Source organism: Cervus canadensis, chromosome 2 (genome assembly GCF_019320065.1).
Source record: "Cervus canadensis isolate Bull #8, Minnesota chromosome 2, ASM1932006v1, whole genome shotgun sequence".
Classification (NCBI taxonomy): domain Eukaryota; kingdom Metazoa; phylum Chordata; class Mammalia; order Artiodactyla; family Cervidae; genus Cervus; species Cervus canadensis.
Genome location: NC_057387.1, coordinates 88,282,843 through 88,305,494, shown reverse-complemented (window position 1 = coordinate 88,305,494; position 22,652 = coordinate 88,282,843). Strand labels below are relative to the sequence as shown.

The 22,652-nt window shown below is 50.1% G+C and overlaps 1 protein-coding gene across 2 annotated transcripts in view; it reads right to left on the bottom strand.

Annotated features, from left to right (window-relative positions):
• Positions 1-726: 726 nt before the first annotated feature.
• SLC1A7 (solute carrier family 1 member 7) overlaps positions 727-22,652 on the bottom strand; it is a 51,390-nt gene continuing 29,464 nt past the window's right edge. For both annotated transcript variants that reach the window (XM_043461294.1, XM_043461293.1), the window contains exons 4-11: positions 14,519-14,561; positions 11,049-11,271; positions 7,449-7,548; positions 6,564-6,797; positions 4,063-4,257; positions 3,126-3,260; positions 2,629-2,731; positions 727-2,033 (exon numbers count right to left, since the gene is read on the bottom strand). In XM_043461294.1, the coding sequence (XP_043317229.1) occupies positions 1,815-2,033; positions 2,629-2,731; positions 3,126-3,260; positions 4,063-4,257; positions 6,564-6,797; positions 7,449-7,548; positions 11,049-11,271; positions 14,519-14,561 (1,252 nt within the window). In that variant the 3' untranslated portion in view covers positions 727-1,814. The remainder of the gene's footprint in view (positions 2,034-2,628; positions 2,732-3,125; positions 3,261-4,062; positions 4,258-6,563; positions 6,798-7,448; positions 7,549-11,048; positions 11,272-14,518; positions 14,562-22,652) is intronic.

Sequence of the window (22,652 nt, the reverse complement as noted above, 5' to 3'; positions counted from 1 at the left end):
TGCTCAAACTCACGTCTATTGAGTCAGTGATGCCGTCCTACCATCTCATTCTCTGTCACCCCCTTCTCCTCCTGCCTTCAGTCTTTCCCAGCATCAGGGTCTTTTCCAATGAGTCAGCTCTTCACACCAGGTGGCTAAAGTATTTGGAGCTTCAGCTTCAGCATCAGTCCTTCCACTGAATATTCAGGACTGATCACCCTCCTGATTCTCTGACTGACCCTGGGACGCTCATCCTCTCCCCCAGCTTCACAGTCTCCATGGTGCAAAACCCTGGGGCTGTATCTTCTCCCCAAAGTGCATCCAGAGCAGATTGTGTAGCCAGGGTCTTCCATCTCCCCTGCAAGCCTCCTGGAGACACGGTGAGGCTGAGGAGAGCCAGGGAAGGGGAGTCTGAAAACTTCTCGGGCACACCCCCTGCTTAAAGGAAAGCATTCACCGATGGGAGCCAGGCTGGCTGAGGAAATGTGTTTCTTTTGTGAGGACTGACCTCAGGGCCCTGACTGTAGAGCCCAGACTATGAGCAGAGTGGTCTGTCCACACCATGGTTCCCAGACAGGCCCCTGGGCAGCCCCGTGTGTGCGCTGCTTCCTGCATGTAATGGCTCAGGCAGGTCTGTCCTCACTCTGGCCACCAGGACAGGCTCATCTGCACTCTGGCTGCCCAGGCAGGCCCATCCATACACTGACAGCCCAGACAGACCTGTCTACACTCCAGCGCTGCAGACTAGGCTGTTTACATTCCGGCTTCCTGGACAGCCCCGTCTGTACTCGGACTGCCCAGACAAGCAAGTCTGCACTTTGCCTGTATTAACCCCATAAAGAAATGCTGGTTTCTGTATGGTCACTAAGCCCACAAGACTTGAAAAACAAAATACCTTTATTTAGTTATCACTGAACTTGCAAACACAGAAAGGAATAGAAAATCTAACTCCTCTTCATCACATGGGCTTTGGGGCAGGGGGTGGAGGGAGTGCTGACCCCAGGGCCATCTGGGCAGCTTGACTGAAACATCCCAGGTGAGTCTGCATCCCCAATCCTGGCTGGCTCACCTGTCCAATGGGAGACTAGCCCAGGAGTTTCTAGGGGCCCTGCAGCTCTGGTGAAGACATCTTCATCTCCACATCAGATGAGCTTTATGAGAGAGAACTGCTAGGTCAGGAGATGGGACTGGCTGTGGCACGTGGAAGGCAGTGGGTCTCGGCTTTAGGCTGGGCCCGTCCTTGGGGAGAGCTGTTGGTCTGAGGCCACGTGTTATGGGGCCGGGTGGGGGTGGGCCTGGGCTGGGACACAGCTGGGGCAGAACCAGGACATTGCTCTATCTTCATAAATTGAAAGCAGTGGTGGCTCTGGGGCTTCTGGAGGGGTCAGAGCATCCCTCTCAGCATCTGGCCCTGCAGGCATCTCTGTCCTCTGGCAGGGAGTGGCCAGGGCTTGAAAGCCTTGAACTAGAATCCTAGTCCTGATATCACTTGTTCTGAGACCTAGGGCAAGTGTTTTCAGCTCTCAGAGCCTCAACTTTGTGATTCAGAAAGTGGAGACCATACCCCTGCCTGCCACCCTCACAGGCCAGCCCAGTGGAAATGTCGCAGCTGGGGCTCAGGCTACACCTGCCTGTAACTCTCCAGCTGGGACCCCCACATGCAATCTTTCCCCTGTCTGACACTCCACTTTCCATCAAGTGGAGCCCATTCTGGACCCTCAAGGGTGGGGAGATAGTGTTAGCCTGGCCCTTGTGCTCAGGAAAGTAGTGAATTGAGATCCTGCCCATGGCCCCTAACCCTGGAGGCCTCCCCCGGGCCCTGCAGTTCCTGGGGCTCAGACGTTGGTCTCGAGCTCACTGATCTCAATGGTGCAGTGGTCCAGACTGGCAGTGGCTGGTTCCTCATCCTGCTCCACCTGGACAGGGACGTGGTGGGGACAGGAGGGGCCGAGGGTCAGCTCTGCGGCCTCAGCCACGCTCTTCACACAGCCATTCTGCTGGGTCGCCACGATCTCCTGGAGGCTGACAGGCTTGGTCTCATAGGGCAGCAGTTTCTGGGGAGAGGAAACAGGTCTTGGCAGCAGCAGGAGGGACTGAGTTTAGACAGTAGGGAGGACTAGACAAGCAAAGGGCTGGGGACAGTCTGGTTTTCCTACAGACATGCTGTGAGACCTTGCTAGGTCATAGGGCCTCTCTGGGCTCCAGTTCCAAGTTGTCTTGCCTCCTGGGACTGTCTTAGTAGAGGAGGCACCTGCCCCCTGGGATCCAGTGTGGGAGTGGGCAGCACCCCTGCCTGAGCCTCAGCATCCTCCCCATGGAGTGGGACAGCCACTATACGTGGTTATTGAAGGAGCCCTGAGGACCATGAAGCTCCCAGCAGACATGTGAACACTGGCCTTGTTGTCAACAGGACACTAGGGTATGGCTCCCTGAGGATGCTGCCTGTGTTCACCACCAGCCATGGTAGATGTTCAACAATCAGCTATTAAAGGAATCTGTCACCTGGGTGCCTGTGAGGAGACCAAGGTGTGGAGGGATCGGTGGAAGGCTGCCCAGCTGGTGGGTAGCTGATGTGCTGCCCTGCCCACCACTCCTGGCTTCACCCTTGGGCCTTTGGGCAGCCGGGCTGGAGGGAGATGGTGTGCTCACCTCGGTGCCCGTGTCCTGAGCGAAGTCTTTCCGGCAGACGTGAGCCATGATCCCGGCAGCCAGTGCATCACCCAGCACATTAATCATGGTGCGGAAACGGTCCCTGGTGGGCCAAGGTGGTTGGTGAGCGGCAGGCCCTCTGTTGTAAGGGGATATGGGAGAGGGCGGTGCTCACGGGACGGGTGCCTTCCTGGTCCTCCTGGCCCAGCACCCCCTGGCCGTGCTGAAGTGGGTGATGCAGGCATGTGAATGGGTGGTGCCTCAGGGCCTGTGTGTCAAAGGGCTTGGGCTAATGCTCTGCTCCCCCCATCCTGAAATTCTTTGTAGTTTTTGAACAAGGGATCCTAGGTTTTCACTTTTGAAAACCGGGCTCCACAAGTCATTCAGCTGGGCAGGTGTCAATGAGTACCCACTGTGCCAAACCATGGCAGCTCCCCGGTCCACTGTGAGTGCCTGCCTCCCAGGGGACAGGAGAGGGTGGGGGGAACCCCACTCACAGAGCCCAATCGACAGCGATGATGAGGGTGATGTCATCAGTGGGAAGCCCCACGGAGGTGAGCACGATGACCATGGTGACGAGCCCGGCCTGGGGGATGCCGGCTGCCCCAATGCTGGCTGCAGTGGCCGTGATGCTGCAGGAGAGGGTAGGGAGTGTTGTTGGGCCCTGAACCCAAGGAGGAGGCCAGAATGCCAGAGCCTCTGGGGACAGCATTGTGGAGCAGGCATTGTTAGGAATGCCACAGCAGAGCATTCTTGGGGCAGGGCCATGCCTCTGCCCAAGGTCCTGTGGTCCCAGAGGCTCAGCAGAACATCCTAAGAAGTCTGTGGAAAGCCCTATGTCTGGGTTTGATCCCTGGGTAGGGAAAATTCCCTGGAGGAGAGCATGGCAACCCACTCCAGTATTCTTGCCTGGAAAATCCCATGGACAGAGGAGCCTGGCAGGCCACTGTCGCTGTAGGATTCCAGGAAGTTGTCCACAGGTTCCCATCGTCCTCTGGCACTGGGTCCCCAGGGTGAGACTTGCACCCTCAGGCTGGCATGTGAGGCCTTCCCCTTCACCTCTGTCCTCACTTAGCACCTTCCCCCAGCTCCAGCCACACCAGCAGCCCCTCCACTGTCCTCAGTCCCGCCTCTGGCCTCTGCTTGCCCTGTGCCTACCTGCAGTGTCCTGCCTGCTATGTATGTCCCCACTGCAGGCCCTCCTCTGGGCCCTAGCTTCCCAGGTTGCTCAGAGCTCCCTATCTGCAGGGCAGCACTGGGAAAGGAGCCTGGTGCCCTGAATCATGAGACCCCAGCACTGACTTGCTATGTGACCTGGAATGAGCCCCTTGCCCTCTCTGGGCCTCAGAGACCACATGAGATATGGGAGCTCAAGACTCCCGAAAGCCGTTCCAGAGCAGCCGTCCCCAGTCCACACCGGGTGCAGGGTGTCACCTGATGGTGATGATCTGGCCGAAGTCCAGCTCATAGTTGTTGACCTGGGCGATGAAGATGGCAGCCACGGCCTCGTAGAGTGCGGTGCCGTCCATGTTGATGGTGGCGCCCACGGGCAGCACGAAGCGGGCAATGCGCCGGTCGATGTGGTTGTTCTCCAGCAGGCACTTAAAGGTGATGGGCAGTGTGGCTGAGCTGTGGATAGAAGGGCCAGTGTCTGCCCACCACCCTCCTCCATGATGGTCAGGGCCCCTAGGTTGCCAGCTGGTTAGTAACAGAAGCTCCCCCTGCCCCCAGTGCCAGGCAGCTGGCCCATCTAGGGTGGAGAACAGACTGAAGGGACTTTTAAAATGGTCATGTGGCCAGACTTGCCCAGGTTCAGGACCTGTGCACACTGGTCAGGAAGGGAGTGACCACCAGCAGAGCATCTACTATGTGCCAGGCGCTGTGCTTTACACCTCATGGCTTCCTGCTAGGAAGGTTTTGAGCTCCTTTAATAGGTGAAGAAATGAAGCCCAGAGGGGAGGAGGGGCCACGTCAAATGACCGACCATGCAAAGTAGAGATGAAGTGGTCAACAGCAGGGCTCTGGGTAGGAGCACTGGCTTCAGATTCCAGCTTCCCACTAACTTAGTGGCCTTGGCCCTTCCTCAACCTGTATGTGCCATAGTTTCCTTGTCCCAAACAATCGGTACACTACGGAGCTATTAGGAGGATTCAACAAGAGATTGCTTAGAATAGCGTCTACATACTGTAGGTGGTTTCCCTTTGTGGCTCAGCTGGTAAAGAATCTGCCTGCAAGGTGGTAGACCTAGATTCTAACCCTGGGTTGGGAAGATCCCCTGGAGAAGGGAAAGGCTACCCACTTCAGTATTCTGGCCTGGAGAATTCCATGGACTGCATAGTCCATGGGGTCACAAAGAGTCGGACATGACTGAGCGACTTTCACTTCACTTCCCTGGTTGTTCAGACAGTAAAGAATTTGCCTGCAATGCAGGAGACCCAGGTTCGATCCCTGGGTCAGGAAGATCCCCTTGAGGAGGGTGTGGCGACCCACTCCAGTATTCTTGCCTGGAGAATTCCGTGAACAGAGGAGCCTGGTGGGCTACAGTCCATAGGATCACAAAGAGTCGGACACGATTTAGCAACTTAGCAAGCACCCATCGTAGGTACTCAACCAATGGTAGCCCTTGCTCTTGTAGCTGTGTTGTCACTGAGCTCCCAGTAGCAGTGTTGGGCCTGAAATTCAGGTTTGCATAGCCCCACAGCCCCCACTCCCCACAGGTCACTGCCTGGGAAGCCCAGGTACACTTGCCAGAGCCCCTCATGGGCCCCAGGCATGCTGGACCTGAGGCTGTGGTTCCTGCTAACAGGAAACAGCGAGGGCTGCCGGTGCTGGTAGGGCTTAACCAGTGACATGGGGGCCAGCAGCTGCTTGGGGCTTCATCGTTCCCTCTTGCCTTCCCCCTCTGCCCTGGGCGGGGTTCCCAGACAAGGCTTCTAGGACTTTTCCTCACTGGTTCTGCTCCTCCTGAGTCCTGCATGAGGTACTTCTGCTGCCAAGGGCAGGTTATGTGGCTGCTGGGGAAGGAGGTCTGTGGTGGCCCTTATTCCCATTTTACAGACTGGGAGACTGAGGCCTAGGGAAGAGAAGGCAGTCAGGGATGGACGGAAGAGCCAGGCCTTTGAGGCCAGAGACATGGGCTTAAGTTTAGGTGACTTCCTCCGTGTAGAGCTTGGACACTCACTGTGAGGAGAACCATTCTTTCTTCACAGGGTTAGATGCCCAGTAAGTGACTGCCTCCTTCCCTTCTCCTCACTCAATTGCAGAGTTTGCATGACTTCATCTCCCTGGGTCTTCTGCACTCAGTTGCGGTCTGGGATGCTTGAGGTCAGGTGTTGCTTTACCAAGCCCAGAATGGCCTTAGTGGGTTATCTCCATTAATCACACAGCAACTCTACATGCCAGAGGCCACAGTGATCCCCGGTCTGTACATGAGGAAACTAATCCCACCACCCAGGGAGGTGGAGTGACTTGCCCGCAGTCGCAGAGCTAGTGGGTAATGGAATCATGACTCAAATTCCCACTGTCTAGAGACACTGCCAGTGCTGTGACAGGGCTACCTGCCAGTGACAGTAAACAGGCAAAGTCCCTGAAGAGCAGAGGGCCTGGCTCCAACAGAAGCACCACGTGGCCGTGAAAGGCAGCAGAGACTGCAGACTCATCACTCTTCAGCTCTGCCGGCCCCTGACACGTGGACGCCAACCCCCATGTGGACTGAGGGAACACTGGGGATGTGGAGGAGGGCTTGCTGCCATTCGGGAAGGTAGGGGCTCAAGCATTTCAAGAATAGGTCTTGTTACCAAATCCTCCCCCAAGTTTGTGAAGTAGGTCACATTGACACTTTCCATGGTTCCATGGCTACAGACAAATGATGGCTGGACAGAAGGATAGCTTTCAGCCATGGTCTCTTCCCTGACACTTTCCCTGCCCAGGGCTACCTGGAGGAGGTGGCCAGTGCAATGAGCAGGGCCTGGAGGATGCCGCGGATGAAGACGATGGGGTTCTTTTTGGTGATGAAGAAGTAGAGCAGGGGCAGGATGAAGAGGCCATGGACCACCAGCCCACACACCACGGTGACTGCATAGAAACCCAGCTTCTTTCCTACGGTCGTGGGGTTGTCCATCTCCAGGATCTTGCCAGCAATGAGGAACACGATGCCAAAGGGGAAGTACCTGAGGTGGGCAGGGCAGCCGGCTTAGCACCAGGCAGGCAAAGACTGTGGGAGGTCCCAGGCACTATATCACTGCTGGGCCTGACTGCCCTGAGCCTTCCAGGACTCTTATGAGGATAGAATGTGACTATGTACCCAAGTACCTGGCATATGATGTCACTAATGCCCCCTTAACCAGTCCAGCCATGCAGTCTTTACCCTTCTGCCTTCCTCCGCAGGCCCACATTTCAGCCCAGCAATGAGACAGTCTCTGTGGCTGACCTTGGCAGGCCTCTGCCTTTTCTTATCTCACTGTGCAGGGTTGGACTAGAAGATTCCTAAGGTCTGAACTCTGAGCCAAGGAGTGGAAGCTGGTTGTCACTTCCAGTGTCTCCTTTCTCCAAAAGCTTAGCTAATGAGGCCCCAAGAGATGGGGAAACAGAGGTCAGGACCAGGCTGATTAGCTCTTGATTTGCCTCCAATAAGCCTGATGGGGCCAGAAATGGCAGGCCCAGGGCTGGAACTCGGCCTGGTCAGGGCTGGGGGTATCCTCTTGTGCCCAGCTTTCTGCTCATTCCTTTGGGACCATGGGGTCCCTCCAGCTGCCTAGGGCAGGGCTGAAAGGGGGTGGAGTGGGTAGGAATCTGCCCTTGACCCCCATGACGAGGCTCACCACACAGCCACAGCCACGATCTTCATGACGGACTCGTTGAGGCACTGGCAGAAGCTGACCAGCGGGGCCCCACTGTCACCCATGCGGCCCAGCATGATGCCTGCGGGGGGCAGGGACACAGCAAATGACAGATCTGGCAGAGGGAGGCAGACCGCACGACACCTATGTGAGCCAACACATGCTGTGGCCAGGCACGGACAGACCCACGGGCACACACAGATCTCAGCGCCTGGCCGACTGCCCAGCAGCCTCTGCCACCCAGTGCTTCCCCCCTACTTCCCCTCCCTTCCCAGCCTCCCTGATGGAGAGGGCTGTGACCTTCCCATAGCGCTTCCATCTCTTCCTCCTCTCCACCCAGCAGCATGTGCCACCTTCTAAAGATAAAAATGCTCCCTGCCAACACCCCCAACTGACTTTCCTGCACACAGACCATAACTAACACCCCACCCCTCCCACCCTGGTTCAGGCCCCACTTGACCTGGCCATGTCTCTAACTCCCGCCTCTGTCTGGCCCTGCTTTCCCTTTCTCACTCACTCCTTCTTCACGTTTCTAGACTACATCAAGCTCTTGGCTGTGGTGGGGCCTTTGTCCATTCAGTTCCTGATGCCTGAAGCCCTGGCCTGGAGGCCTGCCCCTCCCCAACTCCCCCTTGGCAGACTCCCCATTTATTCTTTAACCCATCTCTTTCTGATCCCCTCATATCACTTATTACAACACTTATCTGTTGTATTATTCTGTCTCCTCCAATAGAAAGTTAACCCATGAAGGCAACTTATCATTGAATGAATGAATGAACAAGGGAATGAATGATGAAGTTTTTCCGAAGCCCCTGTCACCCTCCCCTTGGGGTTCTGAGGTCATGCAGGTAACCACAGTTAGGTCACTCCTGGAACAGTGATAAGCAGCTGCTCTCCCACTGGTGACACAAAAATGGAGAGCATAATACACTCTGTGTCTGCCTTCACGGAGCTTACTGTTGCCGTGTCCAAGAGGTTCATCCACTGAATCAGCCGGTGAGGGGCAGGATCTGAATCCTGGCCTCTGGGACCCTAGAGACAAGCTCTTTCCCTGCCCGGGATGCCCCAAACCCATGCTGAACGGGGAGCAGCTACCACAGGGAAGGGGAGTGGAGGGGTCCTGCTGGGGTGGGCAGGAGAGGCCAGAGAGGCAGGTGACACTGGGCCCAGCTCTGTCCACCTGGCCTGTGGAAGCCTGGCTGAACTCAGAGAGCCAGGTTCCCAGCCATTCCTGCTCCTCATCAAGCTCCCTGTTCCACCCTCAGGCCCTGGTTGGCTTAGAGCAACTGTACATGGGATGCGGAGGGTGGCAGTGGGCTTCCTCCCACAAGCAAGGCCAATGCCACCTTAGCATCAGCCACATCCCGACACCAGGGAGAAGACGGGGAAGGAGGCTGCAGTGAGGGAAGCCAGCTGCGCAGGTGTGCTCACCCACACTCAGGTGGGGGTACACAAAGACGTTGGCACGGCTAGAGTTGAGGACACACAAAAAATAGTCACTGACACGTGGACAGTGACATGTGCTCAGTAAACAGTGAAAGGAGTCGAAGGGTCTCAGAGTTTTCTTTAGTTCTGCTGATAGATGTCCTTTTTGGGTATGTTCCCAGCCCTAAGAGAGCGGTGATGGCTGGGGAAGAGGAAGAAAGTCCAGGGCGGGGGACAGATTATCAGATGTGCTGAGGATGCTTCTGAACACTGTCCTCTCATACTCTGGGGTCTCTGAGGTCCTGGCCCCTCTGTGTGCCTGCCTGGCCTTTTGACCAGGATGAAAAGAGCTCCGTTAACCATTGTCATTCATCTGCCTGTCTACCGATCTTTCCCAGAAGTTTACCAAGCATCTACTCTAACCAGTCACATGGTGGCTGTGGGGCTACATGGGGACCAAGACCTGTCTCTGCGTGCGTGGAACGTACAGAGCTGCCACGCAGGCATTGAACAGCCACGCCAACAAGTAGGCAATTGTATTGGGTCAAACATTTAAGGAATAACACAGGGCACCTGACTGGGGTTAGACTTTTCCCCAGGATGGGACGCTTATACTGAGCTCCCTCAGGGATGAGAAAAGTGTAGCGGAGAGGCAGGAGCAGCCTGGCCGAGGGAGGCGCCTTCCAGGAACCGACAGGCAGAGCGGCTGGGGAGGTGAGCCCCAGGGCCGAGAGCGGCAGCCTGGCCGGAGCTCACAGGCTCTGTAGGTCATGTGGTGTTTGGACCCCTCTCCGAGGACAGTGGAGCCAGTGGAGGCTTTACATGGGGACTCGACGACCCTGTGAGGAGGACACACAAGGACAGGGGACTCTTGGGGCAGTTTTTCCAGAAACCAGGTGAGAGATGAAGACGGCCTTGGCTGGGGCAGTGGGCAGAAGGAAACGCAGAGGCTGGAGAGACTTCAGAGGCAGACCTGGTGGGATTTGGGTGTGAGCTGAAGCAGAGGGCAAAGTATAAAGTAACCCCCAAGTTTCTGCCTAAGAGACCAAGAAGACAGGAGAATTTCCACTTGAGAAGAAAGCCCTGTGTAGGAGTTGGAAGCTGGAGAGCCCTCCACTAGGCCCAGGGCTGGGGCAGTGTGGGGAAGGGGCTGATAGGATTTTATAGTGAGGCTCGTGGTGACCCTTGGCATGACCTAGAAAGACGAGGTGTGACTGATAAGCTAGATAGTTGTGGAGGGGTTAGGAATTCCTAGACTCTAAAAAAGGAAGAGGACTTCACTGGTAGCTCAGTTGGTAAAGAATCTGCCTGCAATGAAGGAGAGGTGGGTTCGACCCTTGGTTGGAAATATCCCCTGGAGAAGGAAATGGCAACCCACTCCAGCAATCTCGCCTGGAAAACTCCATGGACAAAGCAGCCTGGTGGGCTACAGTCCTTGGGGTGGCAAGAGCTGGACACGACTTAGTGACAAACCACCGCTACCAAAGAAAGAAGAAGGCTGTCTGCATATGTCGGTGGGGGTGGTCAAGGGGGGGATGCTGCAGGCAGAGGCATATCCAGAGGTTTTGTAGTACCTGAAGCTTGCACAGTTTGGAGCCTTCTTCAAGAAAAAGAATATAAAATTTAAAAAAGGAAAAAGGATACAGGCCTTAGAAGGGACCTGTGCAAGTTAAACTTCACCAGCTTCATGGTAAGTAGCCTGTGGTGGGCCTTGGAGACCCAGCAAAGGAAAGGGTATGGTCACGGGCCCCCAGAAATGGCACAGACAGGTCTGCAGAGAGAGGTGGCCACTGAGAAAGCCCTGTGGTTGAGGGTGGAAGGGAAGAATGAGGGCTTTAAACAAATAGCTGCTGGCAAGGTTAGAGGCATGGCCTTCTTAGAGGGAGGACCAACACTCCTGGAGGCAAATAGCACCCAGGGATGGGGAATTCCCAGTGCGGAACAGCAGCTCCAACTCGGGGAGGGCTAGGGACACCCTCTTGCCCTTGGGTAATGGAATAGGGACTTGAGTCACTCCCTCGGAAAAGGAAAGGAAGGAACCTCCTGGAAGATGGGGAGACTCCAGGCTATTCAGGTTACTGGACACGGGATGTAGGGAGGGGTAAATGCAAGGAGGGCCAGGCTCCAGGGCTTCCTGGGGTGGCAGGCAGCACATACCCATGGTGGCAGAGAAGATGACGATGCCCAGCACGTTCATGCCATCGCTGGTGCCAGGCTCTGACTTGTAAACGACCTCTGGCGGGGGTGTCAGGTCCAGGGCGAAGTTCTGCACATGAGAGCCATTCTCCTCCTGGACCCCATAGATGAGGATCCGCCGAGAAGGGGCCTCCTCTGACGCCACCTTGGGGGACTTGATAACGGGGGTGGTCTTGGTGCGATACTGGTGGGCAACACCCCAACCAGGAATGAGTCAGGACCAAGCGTAACATCAACAACAATAATAAGAACATCTGTATCCATTCATGAACTATATGATTGACAGTAACCCTGTGACATAGGCACGACAGGGATTATTATCAATATTTTACCAAAAAAACAAAACTGAGATTTGTTTGGTCATCCACACTACCCGGGCACACCTCCCTCCATCCCTCCTCCCCTCTTCTTTCTGTGCATCGTTACACCTACCTGTGATAAGTCACTTCAGTCATGCCCAACTCTGTGAGACCCTGTGGACTGTAGCCCGCCAGGCTCCTCTGACCATGGAATCCTCCAGGCAAGAATACTGCAGCGGGTTGCCATGCCCTTCTCCGGGGGATCTTCCCAACCGAGGGATTAAATCTCTTGCATTGACATTCTTTACCACTAGCACCACCTGGCTGGGACCCTCTAACCATCCATCCATCTCCTACACAGATAATCTACTTGGATAATCCTCCATTCACCTGTTTATCCTCTTTCAGCCATCCACTGTCCATCTGCCTAACAGCCAGCAAGCCCTGCCTTCCACTGAAGGAAACTTGGACCTTCTGTTAGGAAAGCTTAGTTTGCCCCAAGCTTTCTTGATGAGATGAGATGCCAGCTGGGGAGAACTGAGTGACTGAGTCACCTACCTCTCTTCCTCAGCCCCCAGAACATTTCCAAGTCTTTTCTTCTCATTCCTCAGGTGCTATGAGCACAAACAAGGGCTCCTATCTTCCTAACACCAAGTATCAATAAAGCAAAGTTTCTGGGGGTGGGTGGAGAAAAGGAACCACTCAGGAAATAGACATAAAATTTCAAAGCTTCAGTTCCCTCATCTGTAAAGTGGGGTCTTAATAGTTACTTACCTCATTAGGTTAAATGAGATGATGTATGTAAAGTGCTGGCAGTAGTGCCTGGCACATGGTAAGCCTTCTGTAACCATTACTGCTATTATCACTACCACCACCTCACCATCATAACCACCATCATCACCCCAGTGTTGAACACTCCGTGCCAGGTGCTGATTCTTGAAGGATGGGCAGGAGTTTGCCAAAAGATAAAGGGCATTCCAGATGCGGTAGAAAGTAGAGCAATGTTCACTTTCTCTCTCACATCTTCAGTAATTGCCCATCACTGTTGGAATAATATCCAAACTCCCTAGTCTAGCATTCAGGGCCCTCCACTACTTGGCTCATTTCACAGATGAAGACACAAGAGGTTAGGGAAGATACAGAGCTTTCACAGCTCCTTATTTTGGAGCCTCTCCTCCATCTCTCAACCAGCTCTCGTGTGTCTCCAGGCTCAATACAGGGCCCACCACAGGGAAGATCAGGAAATACTTGTTGAACTGAGTCAACCAACAGACTGACATTTTAGAAGGGAAATTATTAGAAGTGCACATCAAGATTGGTGTACAGGGTTGTTGGAAACTGACCCTGAATATTCATAAGCGCCAATTCTTTAGCCACTTGATGTGAAGAGCCAACTCACTGGAAAAGACCCTGATACTGGGAAAGACTGAAGGCAGAAGGAAAAGGAAGCAGCAGAGGATAAGATGGTTAGATAGCATCACTAACTCAGTGACATGAATTTGAGTGAACTCTGGGAGATAGTGGAGGACAGAGGAGCCTGGTGTGTTACAGTCCATGGGGTACAGAGTCAGACATTACTTAGTGACTGAATAACAGCAAGGCTGTTTTGGTAAACAACCAAAAGGAGAAATAGGTAAATAAATTACAGCCTAGACTTACATCAGGCTATGACATCATCACTAAGCATTGTATTTTTTGTTGTTGTCAGTTGCTCAGTCCTGTCTGACTCTTTGTGACTCCATGGACTGCAGCACACCAGGCTTCCCTGTCCTTCACCATCTCCCGGAGCTTGCTCAAACTCATGTCCATTGAGCCAGTGATGCCATCCAACCATCTCATCTTCTGTCTCACTTCTCCTCCTGCCTTCAGTCTTTCCAAGCATCAGGGTCTTTTCCAATGAGTCGGCTCTTCCCATCAGGTGGACAAAGTATTGGAACTTCAGCTTCAGCATCAGTCCTTCCGGTGAATATTCAGGATTGATTTCCTTTAGGATTGACTGGTTTGATCTCCTTGAAGTTCAAGGGATTCTCAAAAGTCTTCTCCAACATCACAGCTTGAAAGCATCAATTCTTCAGCATTCAGCCTTCTTTATGGTCCAACTCTCACATCTGTACATGACTTGTATTTTTAAGAAACATTAATAACCATGTAAAGTGCTCATGATATAATGGGAGTGGGGGAAAAAAGCAAGATGCACACTGTGTGTGTACTATGATCCTAATTCTATTTTTAAAAACATTTCTGCAGAGAAAAAAAGACTAGAAGCATACCTTCTACTATCACTATTGCTAGGTCCTGGAACTACAAGTGATTTTTATCCTCTGCTTTGGGCCCCCTGCAATGCAGAAGACTCCAGTTTGATCAGACCCCAGGAAGATCCCCTGGAGAAAGGATAGGCTACCCACTCCAGTATTCTTGGGCTTCCCTTGTGGCTTAGATGGTAAAGAATCTGCCTGCAATGCAGGAGACCTGGGTTCAACCCCTGGGTTGGGAAGATACCCTGGAAAAGGGAACAGCTACCCACTCCAGTATTCTGGCCTACAGAATTCCATGGACAGAGGAACCTGGCAGGCTACAGTCCATGGGGTCGCAAAGAGTCAGACACAACTGAGTGACTTTCACTTATTTATTGTAGTATTTCCCTTATATTTTACTGTGAGTGTTATTACTGTTTTTATTAGGAGGAAAGGATTATTTTAAAAAGAAAGAGAAAACAGGCTTTGATGCCAACAGGCCTGGGTTCACCTACTAGTTCTGCCATTTACTAGTGATTTAACCTTGGGCAAATCGTTTAACCCTTCTGAGTCTCAGTTTCCTCATCCAGGAGCTGTTTTGGTCCTAGCCCAGGGTAGGGTTATTGTGAGGACTGAGCGAGACCCTGTGCGTGAGCATGGGCATGATGGAGGGCGGAGCCGGCACTCAGTGGGGGCTTCCTTCTCCCCTCATAATTCTTCCTTGTGAAAAGTCAGAACCCAGGGCAGGGGTATGGCCACAGGAGACTCTAAAGATCTAGGTCCTCCCCCCGCCCCTCCCCTGTAGCCTCCCACCCCCAGAGACAGGGAGACTGACCAGCCGAGCCGGGCCCAGGATGGCCCTGCCTGCCCACTCTCCATCGCCCAGGGACCCACTCACCTGTTTGAATGTGGCTTCCACCAGGTTGGCTGGGAACATGTTCCTGGAAAGAGAGTCAGTCATTGAAGAATTTCAGGACAGGAGGGCCCTTGAGGTCACCTGAACACCTCCTTTGGCAGTGGAGGCCTTCCATAACCCCGCCCAACTGCCCCTACAGTTTTACTTCTTCCCATCACTCCCATCTCAGGACTTCAAGCTTCAACACCAACTGCATATGGTTCCCAAAATATGCTGCATACTTTTCCAACTCTGGGTCTTTGACTGCTGTTCCTTCTGCCTGAAATGCCTTGCCTACTTCTCTGGCTGATTCTTATACCAGTCAAGCAGAGACCAAACCTTCTGCAACTGCTCCAGACAGACTCCTTGGCCCTTCCCCTATAGCTACCTATGCTCCAGCATGCTGCTGGTGGCACTAGTCAGGTGTCTGCCTCCCCATTGACTGGCCTCCTTGAAGGGGGGACTTGATCATTCGTATCTTATCTGTGGCTCCCAAAACAGGACCTGGCATATAAATAGGATTATTATTCTTATTAACATAATCTTCATCTTCTAAAGCAGGAGGGGGTCCTGTCCTACCAGATGTGAAAACATACTATAAATATGCAGCTCTCAAAACAGTGAGATACTGACAGCCATCAGCAGAAAAATCAATGTAACGGAACCTGTACCTGGAGACAGAACCTGGGACATCTAAATATTTCATATTTGATAGAAGTTGCTTCACAAATCAGTGAAGAAAGGAAGGACTCATTCTAGAGAACTGCATAGCTGACCAACTATTCAGAAAAATAAACACTAGATCTTGGAACTTCCTTGGTGGTCCAGTGGTTGGGAGTTTGCTTTCCAGTGCAAGGGGTACATCAAAGCTGTATATCATCACCTTGTTTATTTAACTTATATGCAGAATATATTATGCAAAATGCCAGGCTGGATGAATCACAAGCTGGAATCAAGATTGCCAGGAGAAATATCAACAACCTCAGATATGCAGATGATAACGTCAGAAAGAGGAGAGGAACTAAAGAGACTCTTGATGAAGGTGAAAGAGGAGAGTGAAAAATCTGGCTTAAAACTCAACATTGAAGAAACTAAGATCAAGACATCTGGTTCTATCACTTCATGGCAAATAGATGGAAAAAAGTGGAAACAGTGACAGATTTTATTTTGTTGGGCAATGATCTCAAAATCACTGTGGATGGTGACTGTAGATGAAATTAAAAGACACCTGGAAAGAATGCTTTGACAAACCTAGACAGTGTATTAAAAAGCAGAGACATCACTCTGCTGACAAAGGTCTGTCTAGTCAAAGCTATGGTTTTTCCAGTAGTCATATATGGATGTGAAAGTTGGATCATAAAGAAGGCTGAGCGCTGAAGAATTTATGCTTTTGAACTATGGTGTTAGACCAGACTTTTGAGAGTCCCTTGGACTGCAAGGAGATCAAACCAGTCAATCCTAGAGGAAATCAACCCTGAATATTTACTGAAGGGACTGATGCTGAAGTTGAAGCTCCAATATTTTGGTCACCTGATGTGAAGAGCTGATTCACTGGAAAAGACTCTGATGCTGAGAAAGATTGAGGGCAAGAGGAGAAGAAGGTGACAGAGGATGAGATGGTTGGATGGCCTCACCAACTCAATGGACATGAATTTGAGCAAACTTTGGGAGACAGTTTGAAAGCAGGGAAGCCTGGTGTGCTGCAGTCGATGGGGTTGTGAAGAGTCAGACAACCCTTAGCAACTGAACAACAACAGCATAGATTGCAAGTTCAATCCCTGGTTGGGTGCTAGGATCCCATGCATCTCACAGCCAAAAAATCAAAACATGAAACAGCAACGATATTGTAACAAATTCAATAAAGACTTTAAAAATGGTCCCCTTAAAAAAAAACTTTAAAAATAAACCCTAGATCTTTATGTTGTTGTTTTTGTTTAGTCACTAAGTCATGTTGGATTCTTTGCGACCCCATGGAGCCCACAGGGCTTCTCTGTCCATGGAATTTTCCAGACAAGAACACTGGAATGAGTTGCCATTTCCTTCTCCAGGGGATCTTTGCAGCCCAGGATCAAACCTGTGTCTCCTGCTTGGCAGGCAGATTCTTTACCACCGAGCCACTTGGGAAGCCCTAGATTTTTATGTACACTGCACCAAAATAAATCCCAGATGGCTGAAAGAAATAAATAATTTAGAAAATAAAACCATAAATATCTAGAAAAAATACAGAATAATATTTTATCAGATCTCAGGATGTGGAAGGACTTCTAAGAACAGAATGAGCAATTAAAATAAATCAATAGATTTTACTTCATTAAAACTAAGAACTTCCTAAGTGCAGCTTAGTATCCTGGGTTGGATTCTGGAACAGAAAAGTAGGACACTAGTGGAAAAACTAGTGAAATCCAATGAAGCAATTTAGTTAATACCGTTGTACTAATTTAATGTCTTACTTTTGACAAATGTGCTAGATGTAGGTTACTAACATCAGGGGAAGTTGAGCAGAGCTGGGAACTCTCTGTACTCTGCAACTTTTCTATAAACCTAAAATCATGCCAAAGTCAAAAGCTAAAAAATTAAGAAGCTGTTTAAGATGGATTACAATACAAATAAAATAATATAGCAAACAAACTGGGGAAGCCATACAACAAAGTGTTACCATCTTCAATCTTTAAAGAGTTTTTACAAATCTTGGCCTTGCTTCCATGTTCACTCTCTGTGTTTTCTCGCCAGAACATCAGCTCCCCGGAGGGTGGGATCTCTGTTTTGTTCTCTGCTATGTCCCTAGCTCCTGGAAGCGTGCCCAATGCATAACAGGCACTCAGCAAATATTTGCTGCATAAATAAATGGACCACAAAAACATTAATACCTCAATAGAAAAATGATCCCCTTCATAGATCACAGACTTGTCACAGCAAAAGGGCTTGCATAACTCTATGAAGCTCTGAGCCACGCTGTGTAGGGCCACTAAGATGGACGGGTCATAGTGCAGTTCTGACAAAACATGGTCCACTGGAGGACGCAATGGCAAACCACTCCAGTATTTCTGATGTGAGAACCCTATGGACAGTATGAAAAGGCAAAAAGATATGACACTGGAAGATGAGCCCTTCAGGTTGGAAGTTGTCCAAGGGAAGAGTGGAGAACAATTACTAATAGCTCCAGGAAGAAAGAAGCAGCTGGGCCAAAGCAGGAACGACACTCAGTTGTGGGTATGTTTGGTGGTGAAATTAAAGTCCAATGCTATAAAGAGCAATATTGTATAGGAACCTGGGATGTTAGGTCCATGAATCAAGGTAAATTGGACATGGTCAGTCTTCCAAACAGGAGATGGAAAGAGTAAACATCGACATCTTAGGAGTCAGTGAACTAAAATGGATAGAAATGGGTGAATTTAATTCAGATGACCATTATATCTACTACAGTGGGCAAGAATCTCTTAGAAGAAATGAAGTAGCCCTGATAATCAACAAAAGAAGAAGTTCCAAAGCACTTTCCAAAGCTAAACTTGCACACAAACAAAGGTCATAGTCACTGTTTGGTGGTCTGCTGCCCATCTTATGCACTACAGTTTTCTGAATCCTGGAGAAACCATTACATCTGAGAAGTATGCTCAACAAATCAATGAGATGCACTGAAAACTGCAATGCCTGCAACCAGCATTGATCAACAGAATGGGCCCAATTCTTCTCCATGGCAATGCCTGACTGCAAATCACACAACCAATGCTTCAAAAGTTGGATGAGTTGGGCTACAAAGTTTTGCCTCATCTGCCATATTCACCTAACCTCTTGCCAACTGATTATCACTTCTTCAAGCATCTCGACAAATTTTTGCAGGGAAAATGCTTCCACAACCGGCAGGAGGCAGAAAATGCTTCCTAACAGTTCATTGACTTCTGAAGCACAGATTTTTACACTATAGGAATAAACCTATTTCTCGTTGGCAAAAATGTGTTGATTGTAATGGTTCCTATTTTAATTAACAAAGATGTGTTTGAGCCTAGTTATAATGGTTTAAAATTCACAGTCTGAAACCACAGTTATTTTTGTACCAATCTAATAGAACTAACACCAAAAAAAGATGGCCTTTTCATTGAAGGGGTTTGGAATGCAAAAGTAGGAAGTCAAGAGATACCTGGAATAATAGACAAGTTTGGCTTTGGAGTGCAAAATGAAGCAGGGCAAAGGCTAACAGAGTTTTATCAAGAGAACATGTAGGTCATAGCAAACACCCTTTTCCAACTACACAAGAGATGGCTCTACACATGGACATCACCAGATGGTCAATACCAAAATTAAATTGATTATGTTCTTTGCAACTGAAGATGAAGAAGCTCTATACAGTCAGCAGAAGCAAGACCTGGAGCTCACTGTTGCTCAGATTATGAGCTCCTTATTGAAAAATTGAGGCTCAAGTTGAAGAAAATAGGGAAAACCACTAAGCCATTAAGATATGACCTGAATCAAATCCCTTATGATTATACAGTAGAGGTGATGAATATGTTAAAGGGATTAGATCTGGTAGACTGCTTGAACTATGGACCAAGGTTCACAATATTGTACAGGAGGCAATGACCAAAACCATACCAAAGACAAAGAAATGCAAGAAGGCGAACTGGTTGAGGAGGCCTTACAAAAAGCTGAGAAAAGAGAAGCAAAAGGCAAGGGAGAAAGGGAAAGATTTACCCAATTGAATGCAGAGTTCTGGAGAATAGCAAGGAGAGTCAAGAAAGCCTTCTTAAGTGAACAATGCGAAGAAATAGAGGAAAACAATAGAATGGGAAAGACTAGAGTTCTCTTCAAGAAAACTGGATATATCAAGAGAACATTTCATTCAAGTATGGGCATGATAAAGGACAGAAAGGTAAGGATCTAACAGAAGCAGAAGAGAGTAAGAGAAGGTGGCAAGAATACACAGAAGAACTATACAAAAACAGTCTTAATGACCTAGATAACCACAATGGTGTGATCACTCACCCACAGCTAGATATCCTGGAGTGTGAAGTCAAGTGGGCCTTAGGAAGCATTACAATGAACAAAGCTGGTAGAAGTAAAGAAATTCCAACTGAGCTATTTAAAGTCCTAAAAGATGATGCTGTTAATGCGCCGCCTTCAGCATGTCAACAAATTTGGAAAACTCAGCAGTGGCCACAGAATTGGAAAAGGTCAGTTTTTATTTGAATCCCAAAGAAGGGCAATGCCAGAGGATGTTTGGTGACATGGACTCCCTCAGACAGTTCTGGCAACAAACTATAAGGCAATTTGCAATTCACGGTGAGGGTCTCTGCCTTTATAATCTGCCTTAGGAATCTATCCTGAGTCCGAGATGCTCACAAGGAATTTTGTTCCTGTGCTAGTACTTCCTTGAACAGGCCAGGCACCTCGTGTTCACGCTGTGTCTTCTACCTGGACCCTCCTTCCCGCTCACTCTTGTTCTTGGCATGTCTCTTCTTTTGCAAGACTCAGCTCACATATCCATGGAGTTATACATGTGAACATGAGTGTGGGTTTTTTTTTTCTTGACTTTACACCCCAGCAGTCAGTGTTCAAAAGCAGAAACTATAATTTTTTTTCACCGCTGCTAAAATACATATTCAGGGTAACCTGTATTTTATGTGGCGGTTAGGAGAGGACTTACAGTGAGCTGCCAAGGCAGAAAACTGCCAAGGCAGAGAATGGTCATGGTTTTCCCCACTGATTTCAGCATTGTCACAAGGGAGAGGGAAAGCAGGGTCAGGAGCTGAGATTGAAGAAGCTCACCTGAGAATTTTTTTCAATAAGTGATAAGCAAATTTCTGTCACCAGAACAACGGCTGCTGGCAAGGGCTTTGGAAATCAAGCATAGCCAAAGCTAACAGCAGGCACACTGGCCCAAGCACTCGTGACCAGAGTGAAGGATGTCCACGCTGCGCCAGTGATAGCAGTTTGAAAATGTCTCCTGGAAACAGTCCCAGTAGGTTTGAGTGACTAAGTGTTTCTCTAAGAAAACTTAGAAGGAAAGTCACTCTAGCCTGAGCAGAAACCAAGAGCATTCAAAAGGCCACACGTAAGAAAGCGAACGGAACTTATACCTCACGCATTCATCTCTTTACAGTGTCCTTAACAATGAAAATAATTTAAAATATGTGCTGTGGCAGGGATGACTAGCTGTCTACCTGGTCTCCATTCTTTCTTCTCACTAACAGAAACTGAAGGCTGTTACAGGGACCAAGAGGGCCCTGACAATAAGCCCTGTCTCCCAGCCTCTCTTTCCAGAGGGGTGGTCAATGCAATGTAAGTGGGAGTGATTGGGTGGCGTTTCCTGGAAAAAGTTTGCAAAGATGTTCATGCAGCCAGGACCCTTTGGTCCTTTCCTCCAGCTCATTTCTTTCTGCCTAGGACATGGACATAACAGGTGGAGCTTTAGCAGCCTCACTGCACCATGAGACACTGATGAGAAAAGCCAAGTGCTAAATAAACATGGGAAAGCACAAAGGTGGAGGGAGCATGGGCTCCTGGTGATCACAAACTGCCACCTCTGGTCTGCTTATTGGAGAGAAAATACACATCTTTACATTAGTTAAGCCTCTGCTGCTTCAGGTTTCTCTTAACTAGCAGCCAAAAGCATTTCCTGATGCATGTAGCTGTATTATTATCAACAAGCTTATCCTCAGATTTTTTTTAACTGTTTAAAAAGATTCGGGGGGCTACACTGGGTCTTCCTATGGTGCACGGGCTTCTCATTGCTGTAGCTTATCTTGTAGCGGACCACAGGCTCTAGGAGCACAGGTTTCAGTAGTTGTGACCCGCAGACTCAGTAGTCATGGTGCATAGGCTTTGTTGCCCCTTGGCATGTGGGGTCTTCCCTGACCAGGGATCAAGTCTGTGTCCCCTGGACCACCAGGGAAGTCCTATCCTCAGATTTTTATAAGCAATTATACTTTTGATTATCAAATGAAAAAACATACATTTTCTTTTGGTTTTGAAGACCCATGGGAAGCCTTTCTTTTTTCCCCAGGAGACCTGGGTTCCTGGTGGTAGTTACATAAAATTCAGACATAATGTGCCTGGGAGATATTAGTCGGCCAAGACCATTCACTTTGCCCCAGGCCTCCCTGCATGTCTCCTGGGGCAAGGCCACGGTCCACCTCACTTATTATTTGTAAGTTCCCAAACTCACCCCTAATCCCACATCCCCAGCCCAAACTCCAAAGGTGGGAATGGTTCCTTTCCAAGCACAGCTCCCAAGAGCTTCATCCAATCCCTGAAGGGGTGACTGGGGGCTATAAATAGAGCCAAGCTGACTTAATCTCTCTGGTGTTTTTGAAAGATTAGAAAACAAAGAAGGGGCCCAGCTCTGATTGGTGTTTCGCTTGGGTTTGTCCCGGGAGGCTGCCCTGTGAGCAGACATCAGTTTTCTGGAGCCCCCACTTGGAGTCCTAGGAAATGAACTCATGTCTTGGAGAGTCATCCAGGGACATGGCCTGTTGTGTTCCTCTGGAAGCATCTTAGAGAGATACAATGTATATCTTCCCATCCTGAAGGATGCTGTGAGCCTTATTTTCCTGTTCAATTGAAACCCTCATCTTTCTGACTTTTCCTTAGTCATGTCTGCCTCCATTTCTTAGTTCCCTCTCCTGGTCACCTGTACTCTTGTTTTCAACACTTGGTGGGCATCTGCTCTGGGCCAGAGCAAGGGTGAGGCGGCTGCTTTAACCTTCCTGCTGGTGCCTTCATTTTCTGCACAGCCTCTCAGAACCTCAGAGCTAGAAAAGGACTCCGAGAATGGCTATCCAGGGCGTTCTTCCCATCTGTCTGTCCTAAGATGATTGATGGCTGGATGCAGGGACCTTTATTCTCCTGCCCTCCCCACCGCACCCCTCCCTCCTCGCACCCCTCCCCCCCCACCCTCTCTCCCCACCAGCTCTCAGTCCAATGCCTCTGCCCAGAGAAGTTACTTAATAAAAGTGGGTTGAAGGCGACTGAAGTGACTTCACCCCTTCCCAGGGCATCTGCATGCCTCTAGGCACATCCTGGCCACCCCATGCTACCCTGCTCTGATCCATCCTTCCCAAACCCACTGGCCTCCCCCTTCTCAAGTAGAGCAGCCACCCCCTCAGCCTGGAATCAAGTCTGCAAGGTTGAGCTCTACCCCGTT